At 45.1% G+C, this 13,246-nt stretch overlaps 2 protein-coding genes across 2 annotated transcripts; one reads left to right on the top strand and one right to left on the bottom strand.

Annotated features, from left to right (window-relative positions):
- Nucleotides 1–2,808: 2,808 nt before the first annotated feature.
- On the top strand, nucleotides 2,809–4,218 carry LOC123119609 (ethylene-responsive transcription factor ERN1). The gene has a single exon (XM_044539472.1). The coding sequence runs from the start codon at nucleotides 2,862–2,864 to the stop codon at nucleotides 4,110–4,112; it is 1,251 nt and encodes a 416-aa protein (XP_044395407.1). The 5' UTR covers nucleotides 2,809–2,861; the 3' UTR covers nucleotides 4,113–4,218.
- A 357-nt stretch (nucleotides 4,219–4,575) lies between these two features.
- On the bottom strand, nucleotides 4,576–7,769 carry LOC123119608 (GDP-Man:Man(3)GlcNAc(2)-PP-Dol alpha-1,2-mannosyltransferase). Its single transcript, XM_044539470.1, has 7 exons — nucleotides 7,414–7,769; nucleotides 6,777–7,063; nucleotides 6,154–6,340; nucleotides 5,912–5,980; nucleotides 5,624–5,817; nucleotides 5,436–5,545; nucleotides 4,576–5,090 (listed from the first exon to the last, which is right to left on the bottom strand). Exons 1-7 carry the CDS (start codon nucleotides 7,714–7,716, stop codon nucleotides 4,849–4,851), a joined length of 1,392 nt encoding a protein of 463 aa, XP_044395405.1. The 5' UTR covers nucleotides 7,717–7,769; the 3' UTR covers nucleotides 4,576–4,848.
- Nucleotides 7,770–13,246: the final 5,477 nt, after the last annotated feature.

Here is a 13,246-nt window from a genome sequence, read left to right as displayed (position 1 = left end):
CTCTGGTTGATTAAGAAGCCGGTTAGGGGTCAAGAATTTCAACCCCTAGGGTGGTTGTTTTGTTCTGCTTACGTCGTCGCTCTTGGACACAGGCGTTAACTCCATGGCTGCAGCTCAGCATGCCTTGGGAACTGAAAACGGAAATTTGGAAATCATGTGTAAATAAAAAGCACACGCCCGTAGTGACTGCTGACTTGGTCGTGTGTTATTATGCAAGTTAACTAGATTCCTTTTACGAACACCGCCTACAGATTAGACATATATAGCGACACCACCCCACGCGCATACTCACACACCGTCAATTGATGACCTATCCAAGGACATATACCTCCTTTTGATCTAAAATAAAACGTCTTATACTCCTTCCGTAAAGATATATAGGTGCAGTGATTTAAACGCTTTTATATTTTCTTACGGAGGGAGTAATTGGGAGTACATGCTAGTCTTAGAAAATGTGACGGTCAAATTTGCATAATTTTGTCTGTTGAGCCCTCGCAATTTTTTTTGTCTGTTAAGGTATTTAAAAACTACTCACAGTAAGATGAAAACAACATTCAGATTTAACGCAAAATATACTGTGCATATGAAAAGTAAGAACAAAAGATGTATATTCGAGGCCATCACTGTCAAAATCATGTATTTCGAACCAAGATAGTACTACTACTGTACTGACTACCGAGCAAGAAGCAGTTTGCGGCGTCCGGGGCATGTCAGTTGGACTGTGCTTAAGACAGTTACAAAATTTTACAGCATCTCTTTTTCAGATACCATCACTTGTGGCCTTGCTATGTGAGTGTCCTAGTGGGACTGCAAAACATCAACTTCACTAAACACTTTCTGGTAGTACAAAGTGAGATCATCAACTCCCACTTTTTAACCTTTCCTTTGACGTTGCAATCCAAGTAGTGTGCATTGCTAAGCAAGCTAGTTAACAATAAGAAGAGCCAAGTTGGCTCAATCAAAGAACACACTACCAAACTACCTAGTTGCTCAACTGAGGTCTCATATTGCACCGCATATGTATAATATATGCCATACACACATCATCGTCAAAATGCCCTGGATTTTGCACACTAAGACATGAGCTAATCGCCAAAAGGTAATATCTGGATGTCGCCGAACTGGTCAAAGAGCGGTGTACCTGTCCTGCATTATTTCCCTTTCATTGCTACGGTGAAAGTGACAAACATCAAATTCTTGTGCGACAATGATCTACGTTGCAAACCCGGGATGATAAAATACATTGGTGTAATTTATGTTCTGAGAGATTAACAAAAGATCAATGATTTGCACAACATGCCATAATATAATTGTTTTTATGTAAGGTTTGTATTTGAAGTATTATATCCTGAAAACCCAGCCCTTGAATGGGCCTCGAGCCAGCGATCATGTTATAAATGCATCTTGGCATCAATTATATGTACTATGATACATCTCACAGGGTGTATTCTAAAGAGGGAAATGGTGATTTCATACCATTCATATCAAGTGTTTTTATGATCACGATCCTAGAATAATATCAATAGCAATCCGGCCATGTCAAAATGCTCGATTTATGGACGACTTTCAGTTCTGATCGCATGAGGAATGATTGATCTAGCCACATCGTGGTGAGACAAGAGGGATCTAAATAAGAGATGAAGCATAGTTAAGGGGAAGCACCATACACCAGAATTCACGTGTTGGAATGAAAGGTGGGAAAGGGGTCATCGCTACCTGATGGCTTCGCCTCTACCCCGGCTAAGTAGCATGGATGATGAGGGAACATGCATGGCAAGGTGGTGTTAATGAGCGACGCGAGGAGGATGTGGTGGGAGGGGTAGTACGAAAATAGCGTACGCTGGCATATTTTGACCCTGCCACCCCTCCCTCGTCGTACCAGACCTAAATCATTTTCTTAGGCCGGGTTGCAACAACCTGAAAATGCCAACCGATCCCATCTAACCAGAGGGACGAGAAATATAATTATATTAATTCGGTACTACAATAATTTTTTTAGTAATAAAAACAACATTGCTTCTATTTTTTTAACACCATATCTTTTTTGAAGAATTTTAGGCTTTTGGGCGGGGTTAAAAATTGGAGCTCATAGCCATTATGACTTGACGGCAGGGCTTTGGGCCAACCCGCTGAGCCGAGCTGACCATGCTTAGGTCTACCCTATACAAACTTTGAGCCTTATCATAGTGGTTTAATCATCTTTCTTGCATATACAGATCATTTCACACAAAAGTTTAGCCCGATGAGGAATCAAAGAGGTCATGAACTCAAAATTTCTTGGCTCGCATACCATATTGAGTATCCATGCAGCAATACACTCCTACGAAAAAGGCCAGCAAGATATACACTCATACTTTGAAGTCCAAAAGGACTAGGTGTACCTAGCTAGTTCTACACCAACTAAATCATATATGTATAGTCACATGAACCTGTCAATGACTAGGCCAACACGACCACACCCTCATCCTTAGCTAAGCAGATTCAAAAGACAACTTTTCACAACATGAACACACGAATTAACTAGAGATCCAATCTCTCTCACTAGATCTCCTTGTCCCCCCATTTGTTGAACACCACAATTTACAGATGCAATGTATTTTTTGTATTCCCAATCAGTGCTACTAACCCATCACCATTAACAATATAAATGCAGCAGATTGCATATAAATACTTATAATAAACTTACATGAATTAATATGAATGCACAAATGAGCTATAGGCTAGTAGCGCACACACAAGCAACAAAAGGCATCTTCCTCATCCTCGCTTGTCTCCACTCCTTCCTCTCCTCCCCTATATATACTCCCTACCTGATCATCTCTTTTCAGCCTCCAGTCCATACTCCACGCCGAGCCGGATCGATGGTTCCATCCATGGCGAGGAAGCGCAAGGCATCCGACGACGTCTCTGACGCTGACATCGACGTCGGCATACCTCTATCACTAGCTTCGACGGACGCGTGGACGACGTCCACGGTTGCGGCTGCGACGGCGGCGAGGCAGCAGCAGCGGGGTAGGAAGCGGTTCGTGGGCGTGCGGCAGCGGCCGTCCGGCCGGTGGGTGGCGGAGATCAAGGACACGATCCAGAAGATCCGCGTGTGGCTCGGCACCTTCGACACCGCCGAGGAGGCCGCCCGCGCCTACGACGAGGCCGCCTGCCTCCTCCGCGGCGCCAACACCCGCACCAACTTCTGGCCCCGCCCCTCGCCGCCTGCCGCCTTGCAGCCGCCGCCGCCGCCGGCTATGTTGTCGATGCAGGCGCCGGCGTTGCCTTCCAAGGTCTCCAACCTCCTCCTCCTCCGCCTCAAGGCCCGCAACCAGCAGCTCCTCCTCAACGACGCCACGGCGCCGCAAGAGGCTGCGCTGCTGCAGCAGCAGATGCAGAAGCAGATGTCCTCGTCGACGTCGTCGTGCCAAGAATCATACATCCATGGCCGTGACGACGAGTACTGCTTCCAGGTAGACGACTTTTTGAGCGAGGAGTGCAACAACTCGCCAGAAATGGAGGAGGAGGAAGAAGAAGAGGTGGAGGAGGAAGAAGAGGTGGAAGAGGAGGAGGAGCTGGACTTCCAGTTCATGGACAAGCCGGCGGCGGCGGGAGACGAGGACGCCGGGCTCTGCTCCCCGTTCGAGATGGTCGCCGCAGAGCTCGGCGGCTCGGCGCCGGTGGAGGCTAACGACGTGGACGGCGAGCCTGCGACGGCGGTGCAGGAGGCGATGAGGAGGATGGACTACGAGAGGAAGGTGTCCGCATCGCTCTACGCGCTCAGCGGTGTGTCCGAGTGCCTCAGGATGCGCCTCGGCGGCGGCGCCTCCGCCGCGCGCGATCAGCTGTCCGGCCTGCGCGAGGCGTGCCGCAAGAAGCAGAGGTTGGCGGTGCAGCAGCCAGCATCGGAGCAATCCTCGGAACCAGCTGCTGCTGCTGCTGATCATGGCACGGAGGAGGACGGTAAAGCTTACGTGCAAGAGGAGTGTTCAGGCAGCAGCAGCGGCAGCAGCAGCCTCACGGAGGCGGGGAGCTCGTCGTCACCGGAGGCAGCGAACGGCAGCAGCGACGGTGACGTGCTGCTGTGGAGCTCCCTGGACCTGGCGCCCATCTGCTACATGGCATAGGCTGATCAGTTTTGTTGTTGTGTTCCATGGTTGCAACTTGCAGTTAGGTTGTGTTGGTGTGGAATTCATTTTGCTCCATGCATGGCAGATGGCTCATATGAGAAGCCCTGGCCATCACTTGCTTAATTACCAATTTATTTTGAGAAACAGTGGTAATAACAATAGAAACGAACTTGCATGCACCTCGGCTGGTAGTGCTTCAAAGTAGAACTCATCTGCATATGAAACTTGCATTGAGATTCAGAGAACAGAGCCTTCGTCACCGTTGCATCCCCTCCAGAGCCGCCACCGCCGGCGCTTAGCCGGAGTTGAGAGGGTGGGGTCCTAACCCCTTTTGTCATACATGGCACAAGTACCAGTTTTCCCATGGACACCACTCTTCAACCTCAAGGCCACCAACAGGCGTCAGCAAGAATGCACAGATGAGGCTTACAAGAATCTTTCCACACTTAATTTTCTCATGTGGATAACTTTAGAAATCTGTTCATGCATGGAGTTGAATTCCTCAAGTTCAGATATTGTGGTCAAAATATACAGTACTAGTATAGTGCCAAAGAAACAGTCAAGAGTTTATCATATCATTCTTTTGCTCTTCTCTATACAACAGTGTGTGTGATACACAAAACTAACACTGATAATCTGGAAAAGCTCAAGCTAGAACTTTGCAGATGCACTCAAACCTCAGAATCTCCATCATGCTGAACTTGTTAATGTTTTTGGCTATTAGAGCAAAAGGCTATGAGCGTCCTAATAAAACTGGGCGAACCGCTTTAGTGAAATCTTCATGAAACTTCTGCTCTGAAAACCTTTGAGCACGCTTCCGTGCTGCTGCCGCCATTTCTCGCCTCTCTGGCTCCGGCATCCTCAAGACCTTGAGGATTGCCTCCGCAAATTCTTCCTTCCTGGAGGCCAGAAACCCTGTCTCCCGGCTGTCCTCCTCTAGCACAATATCCATCATTGGTCCTGCAGATTTATGGGCTGCAAAAAGTAGGCAATGTTATTAAATGTTCAATGTCAGCATGATCACCCCCGCAAAAAAAAAAGTCAGCATGATCAGCTCCAAGTGCAGCATCATTCGGTTCATGGTTCTAGAAATTCATCTTTGCCTTACCTTTGACACCCAAAAATTGCAATGTGGAGTACATTCAAAGAGGGATTTGTTGTTCACAGCAAAGAAAAATGTAATGTTTTTACAATAATTGCAATCTGTAACCCAAAACTTCGAACGAAACAGCTATAGTGCAAAGCATGCATAGCATCCTTTGGAAAGTGAAGTTGAGGACATCAACCAGAGATCAATAGGATACTTGCTCAGTTACTCACCAATTGGAATAGCACCAGCAGCCATGTACTCGACGACACTTATTCCAAAATGCTCATCTGTCATTGAATGGAGCCCACAAATTGCACCACCAAGAAGCTGTACCAGGTCTCTGTTTCATGCAATAATATACCTGTTAATTACTAGACAAAGAAAAGGTGGTTTCTAGCTGTAGTTTCAAAACCAAGACCTGTAAGAGATATCCTGGTGGAACTCTACAAGCTCATCTATGTGAAGCTCCACAGATCTGTCCTTAAGCTTTTGTAATCTTTCCAGATCCTCTTTATTCCGGCAACTGCCAGCAAATTGAAGTTTTGGCTTAAGAAAGTCTGAATCTAGCCTTTCAAGAGCAAGTGCAAATGCCTCCAACTGAAGACCATGAGCCTGAGGAGAGCAGAGAGCAAAAGGGTAGAGCTACTTTAGTGAGTGAACTGTAAGATCTTGTAACAGATTTTGTTGCAATAGTAAGTTGACATACCTTTTCAGGACGGAACTGTGCAACTGATATAAGAACAGGAGGTGTAGTTGATCTTTCCAGGGGAAGCATCTATTTTATTCATCAAATGTTTATTGTGAGTACAAACCAAATCTTTTTGTGTAATTAGATTTTAGCCTAACAACAAGAATGCCGAAGTAATTTTAGTCGATGACTTGCATTCATAACGTGTTCACATGATCACAGCACATAATTGATTGTGACTGATGGGAATCTAGACATACCTGCAGGGCGGAAGTATCGCATGGAGGGTATACCCTCTTAGTACGCTCTGGGACTTTCCAAATATTTACAATATGGGATCTTGTCCATGAGGAATTCACCATCACAAGATGTGCACAGGAACCAACTAAACCATACAACCAACTGAATATGGTGTAGTACAGAACTTTGCATCGAGACAACCAAATGCTACAGCCAAAAGAACATCCAATTAGTACAGAACTTTGCATCGAGATAACCAAATGCTACAGCCAAAAGAACATCGAATTAGTACAGAACTTTGCATCGAGATAACCAAATGCTACAACCAAAAGAACATCCAATTAGTTTTGCATGGTTGATATCATTGATACATGCTATTGAAAATATAAAGAATATTATTCTTTTGTCGACGCACAATCCTGTTAATTCAGACTATATCAATAGAGGAAAGAAACATATGTCAAGAACACTGACCATATCATAGACTGGGCCAAGAGAACATGCATGTTTAAGTAACACGTTTTTGGACATTCTTTTGATCATGCACAGTAAGATTTTAAACTCCCAGATACAATAATGCACCACTGTTTTCCAAATTACGATACTCCAATAAAAGGAATTGAATCTAAAATTGTTCCCATACCTTCCAGAGATAAGAGAGTTGTTATTGTACATTGATTTGCGCTGCTTAACACGTTCGGCCATATCAGAACTGATCGTGGGATAATGAGTGTAGCAGAGGACCTTGCAACCAAACAGCCAAGCCAGTGGATACGTAAAAGCATAGCCACTTGTATCAAAGTAAAACTGCGGGGTGAATTTGTTAAGAGCCTCCCATGCGAGATATACTGAGCCAAGACTTTGCCCGATCATTGTGAAGCGCGGATATGTGCTTGCTTCGATCCACTTTCTCTTGTTCAAATAAACGACCTGAAAATGCAGTTCAGACATTTTAATGCTCTTGCCAGTACACCACATTTGTTTTGATTAAGTTCCAATTGAATGCAGACTTGCAGTAGTATGTCATTATGTTAAGTAGTACTACAGCACTAGACTGCATTTTTCTCATTTCATAACAGAAGTAGAATGCAGTGTTAAACTAACCGGGAGGTCGTCCAGATAAAAATTTACAAGAAAAAGCAATCAGAACGGCAAGAGGGTCCATTGCAGAACTAAAGCAAGCTCAATTTGCAAGAAGCAAAGCAGCTACGACTAGGACCGTCTCCCGAGATCCAATTTCTACTACGCAAGAAACTGCGCTCCATGGGGCCGTGCCGTACCTGCGGCGGGCGGAGGAGGCGGACACCGAAGCGATCGAGCGCGCGGGCGGCGAGTCCATCGGGGGACGCGTCCGCGTCGCCGGTGAAGACGGCGCAGGGGAGGTCGGGGCAGAGGTCCTGGACGGCGCGCACGGCGCACCAGAGCACGCGCTCCCCGCCACCGCCGTCGTTGGTGTACGGGTGGAAGAACCCCGCCGCGGCCGCGGGGTCGGGCGCGCGGCTGCGCAGGAGGCGCAAGAGGTGCCGGAGGGCGAGAGCGAGGAGGGTGGAGACGAAGGTGAGAAGGCCAGCGAAGATCGCCATGGATGCGACGCCAAAGTCTGGGTCGGTCGGACTTCGAGAACAGTATAGTTTTTTTTTCAGGGGGTATAGTTTTTTTTTCAGGGGTATAGTTTTTGAGTAAAATGCAAGAGTTCTTTTCCAAAAGTGTCGATTGGGTCCTAATTTTTTTTAAATGCACATCTGGGTCCTAATTTTTTCTAAGTTGTTCACCCGAGGTCCTAATTTCGTCTGACCACCGCTGACCAGCTCGCGTGGCGCTTTGACCGCCGCCACGTCGACTCGAGGGCCCACACGGGAGATTTCCCGCGGTTGGAGGTTGGGAATTTAAGCAGTTTGGCCCCTGGAGTTTATGCTTTCCTCGTTCCCGGTCCCTAGGTCTTCTGCTCGCTCTCTCCCTCTCTTTGGCGCCGCGCCGTCACCGCCATGTCCGCTGCCGCTAGCTCGTTTGCCGTGAAGCACCGCGGGAAGAAGGCTGCCCAAGCGCCTCCTCCACCTCCGGCATTAGCCCTTTTCTCGCCGCCCATCTCATCGCCGACCCAAGCGGGTATGCTGCCGTTGGTACCATGCCCTAGCTGCCGCATTCGATCTACAATTCGTCTTGTGTCAAAATCGGAGGCAAATCCTGGCAGGATTTTCTACAAGTGCCCCAATCACCATGTAATATCTTCTACAAGTGATCGATTTGATGTTTCTGTGTTTCTTTTTGGCTGAATTTTTTTACTCAATTTCTGTCAGATTCCACCAAATCCTTGCCAACATTATTATTGGGAAGATGGACCAGACAACTATTTTGATTTTTTGGTGAGAGGTGGGTACGTCAGTCCTGCATTGAGTAGTTTTGATTCGACTGGTGTCATTGCAAGTGAAGAAACAGAGGTGCAAGAGGAATGTGCAGGAGCAAAGCAGAGCACTGTTGAGACTGTGGTGTATGCAGAAGCAATTCAAAAGATGAATGAGCTCATTTTTCTATGTAGGAGTATTCTCAGTGCACTTGTTGTACTGATTGTAGTAGTGGTGTATGTAGGATTTAAGAAGTGATGTGGTAGTATGATGTATCCAGTGTTGTGGTAGTATGATGTATCCAATGCAGAAGCAATGCTTGTTGGTGTATCCAGATGTTGATCATGTACTGTTGCAATGAAATTGAACTAAAATTTGGCAGCATTTTGGTTGTTTTTCTGTACTTTGGCAGCAATTTTTACTAGCATTGACAGCACAAATAAACAGTAATATACAAGGCCTTTCTTTTATTAGTAATTGAACTTAAAAGCAGTTTGATAGATAGATAGATGGGTTTAACATTACAAGGTCTTGAAGTTGTGCAACAAAAGTAGGAAATAGCATTACATTTCCATGGTTTGTGTGAAACCCAAAGCCACATCTCAGCATGAGGTTCCATTACAAACCATCTTGTTTCCTAAGAAAAACAAACATCCTACACTGCTTCTTTACCATAACATCTTTGTAGATCTTCACTTCTGAGTTGTTGGGGCTTTGTTCTCCTTAGTTTTATTCACTTTCTTCCTTCTCTTCAAACCTAGTGTAGCAGTAATATGGCTTCTTGGAGGTGGCAGGGCATCTCCGCAGTTTGCAATGAACTGGCTTTCTGGTAGAGGAGCTGGCACTGCTGTTTGAGATTGTTGAGTAGCTATAGCCTACAAACCAACCAGACATGTAGTTAGTAATGTAGGTGAATTTCTGGAAGAACAGATGGCATTGCATTTATTAACATTGCATTTGAATAAAAAGCTCTCACTTGGTCCTGTAAAATCTCAATCACAGTAGATGAAGCAAGATCATAAGTCATAGAAGAAGATATCATATTAGATGTACTTCTGCCCACTTGTGGACATGCCTTTTTCTGCAAAAAAAAATCAGAAATGTTGTTGAGCATTGCAATTTCAGAAATCTGTCAACAGTTAAGGGAAACATTTAAGGGAAATGCACCTTGCAACTGGGCCTTCTCTTAACTGGTAGTTTAGTTCTTTGTTGTGTTTCTGGAAGCACAACCTGAATTGGCACATGTTCTTGTACTGCTGGCTCATCTTCTGTTGTTGGCACATGTTCTGTTGCTGCATGTTCTGCTGCTGGATCATGTTCTGTTGCTGCCTCTTCTGATGCTGGCTCCTGTTCTGCTCCTACCTCATGTGCTGCTCTAGGATCTTGTGTTGTTGTTGGTTGTCCTCTACCTAGTTCAGGGCACTTTCTTTTGTTGTGTCCTGGTTGATTGCACACACTGCAGTGCCCAATAATGCCATGTCTGCTCATCCTAGTTCCATTGTCCTCCTCTAGTGGGTTCTTCTTTCTCTTCTTTCCAGGCCTACCAACTTTCTTCTCATAGCTTGGTGGCAGCATTTGAGGCCCATTAGTTTTAGGCCACACTCTAGGATCACTACATGGCATTATGATCTTGCCATAAGCAGCTTTGAAAGCATCAATGTTGTAGCACTTGTTGACAACATCCTCTAGTTTAATTCTTTCATGTCTTAAACATGCAACTCCATGTCTACATGGAATTCCAAAGAGCTACCATGCCCTACAAGAGCACTCCTCCTTCTGTATGTTCACATCATACTCCCCAACCATGCCCATAACATGAAATATGTGTTGTCCAGCTGGTAATGCAGTGCAGTTGTTGGACATGTTAATATTTTTGTCTAGTTTATTTCTAATTTTGGGACAAATTTGACCACACATCTCCTCAGATTCCAGATTCTTGCTATAAAACCTAGTCATTAATTGGTCCTTGATCTTCTTAAGACAAGTAACTATAGGCATTTCTCTGGCATCAAGTATATACCTATGAAATCACTACAGTTAGAACAAATGAAATGCTACAGTACTGACAATATGAAATGGTACAGTTCCAACAGTATGAAAGGATGCAGTATGACAATTTAAATGATATAGTACTACCACTTACTTGTTGAACACTTCACAGCTGTTGTTCAGAAGCAAATCACACTTTGCGAGTTCATGGAAATAGGCCTTGCACCACTGCCTTGGGTCAATTGCATCCAAGTACTCATAGGCCCCCTGGTCCAGCTCTTTCATCTCTTGCATGTACTTCTTCCAGTCTGCCTCATGTGTAGCTCTTGCAATTTGCCACAATTTATTCTTGAATACATCACCTTTCCAGTTCTTTGCAAAGTTTTGATGCAGATGCCTCACACAAAATCTATGTTGTGCATGAGGAAATATTGCATTGAAAGCATTGATCAATCCCTACATACATTGTAGAATAAACAAATGAAATGCTACAGTATGATAATATGAATAGCTACAGTATGATAATATGAAATGCTACAGTATGATAATATGAAATGCTACAGTATGATAATATGCAATGTTCTTACTACCTTCTGCCTATCACTCATCAATGTCCATGGTGCTGTGTTTTGTATGTTCAAATCCTCCTTCAATGTGTTCAAGAACCACTTCCATGTGACAGTATCTTCCACTTCTACTATGGCAATTGCAATGGGAAAGATACAATCGTTAGGATCAACTCCAATAGTTGTCAGCATCACTCCACCATACTTGTTCTTAATGTGACACCCATCAATGCATATAATGGGCCTACAAGCCAGCAGAAAACCCCTTTTGCATGCATCTTAGGCCATGTAGCAGTTCTCAAACTTTCCATTGTTTGCATTCACAAACATGGTACTCCGGGGTTTGATCTTCTGATTTCAGCTGCAAAGTCCCACAGTAAATTATACTGCTCAAGTTCATCTCCATGAATTTTCTTTAGTGCAATCCTCCTTGCTCTAGCTAGCTTACTTCTAGTAGGTTGCATGTTGTAGTCCAACTGAACAAGTCTGCCAAAGTTCTGCAGTGTCATCTTCTCATCTTCTCTAAATGTTTCCACATACTTGCTAGCCAAATATCTTGCTGTAAATTGCTTGAGTTCCCACTCTCTTTCACATGTATGCTCACCCACATACTTCTTCACAACCCATGCTTTGGTCCTGCTGTCAGGTGCAGCAAGTAAGAACCAGGGACAATCTCCAACACAACCTGCCCTTATCCTCTGCTTATCATTCTTTATGTAATGAATTTGCACTCTCTGCTTCACAATGTACTCTTGAATTGCTGCTCTTAATTCAATGACAGACAAGAACACCATGCCTATGTGAAAACTGACTTCTTTCATGTTCTCAGGCCTCCACCTTTTCAGCTTCACTTTATTTTTCATTTTTTTCCTTCCTTGTGCATCTACTACTTCCACTTCCTCTGCTGAATCACTATCTTCAAGCTCTGGATCTTGTAGCTCCTGCAGTTCATCTGTATCATAGTCAGTGTCCTGCTCCCATTCAGATTTCTTCTTTTTCTTCTTCTCAAATTTTTCATCAACCCATTCTTCATATAGATCATCATCATCTTTGCCTACTTCATTGTCAGAGTCGACCCAGTCTGAATCCCATTCACTGTCATCACTGTCACTGTCACCGTCATTTTCATTGGGGATTTCTTCTTCTACCACAAGTTTCCTCCTGCTTCTTCTAAGCTCATGTCCAACATTTTGTCCCACTGGTGGAACACTTCTACTCCCTTCATTGTTGTTGCCTGCATTAAATTGGTCCAGTCTGCCTTTATGAGCTTTCACCTTAAACCTGGGACTTCCTCTTATTCCACTGCTAAACCCAGGAGATTTAGGGCTTAGTACAGGAGGTAGCTCAGGTGTACCACTAACATGAATATCATCAATTACATTGTCAAAGGCCATGTCTTTGTGATCAACAAACAACTGAAAGTACTGGAATTTTGGAACAACTGTTGTCATGTGCAAAGTGTCAGTGTCACAGTCCACAATCCGCAGTCCATCGCCTAAATTCTTTCCAGGCAGTAACCTGGTCACTATATCCCAGTTGCTGCATAAAATCAGTGAGACAGAGAGGAGACCATGTATCTACTTCACAACCATCGAACAGAGCAACTTTCCCATCGACATACGTCTTCGATCGGCCAAATCCGCAGAAAAATCCAGCATAGTTGATTTCTACGGTAAAAACCTCCTCTTGTGGTCCTAGGTATCGAGGGATTCAGTCAAATACTACCATCGATTCGAGCTAAATCAGAATCCGCAAAAAAAGAGGATTCAGGGTTAGGGTTACGGGCACCACACTGACCGTATCGCGGAGGAGGATCTCCGGGTCGCCGATGCACGGGCGCCATCCTAGCGGCGCCGCCGCCGGACAAGCGCCTGCGATGGCCGCCTGCCTCTTCTCAACGGACCACCGCCATCGATCTCCCCTGTTTCGCCAGAGCAGAGAGAGGTGGAGAAGAGGAGAGGAAAAGGACTATGGCTGCGGAGAGATTAGGGTTGGGGGACTCTTTTGAAAAAACGCACGGCTGGTCGTTATCCCGCGTGGGCCCTCGAGTCGATGTGGCGGCGGTCAAAGCGCCACGCGAGCTGGTCAGCGGCGGTCAGACGAAATTAGGACCTCGGACGAACAACTTAGAAAGAATTAGGACCCAGATGTGCATTTTGAAAGAATTAGGACCCAATCAACACTTTTGGGAAAGAATTAGGACCGTGCTTGCATTT

Source organism: Triticum aestivum, chromosome 5D (assembly GCF_018294505.1).
Source record: "Triticum aestivum cultivar Chinese Spring chromosome 5D, IWGSC CS RefSeq v2.1, whole genome shotgun sequence".
Lineage (NCBI taxonomy): Eukaryota > Viridiplantae > Streptophyta > Magnoliopsida > Poales > Poaceae > Triticum > Triticum aestivum.
The sequence above is the reverse complement of the archived record's forward strand: the minus strand, read 5'-3'. Positions and strand labels throughout refer to the sequence as shown.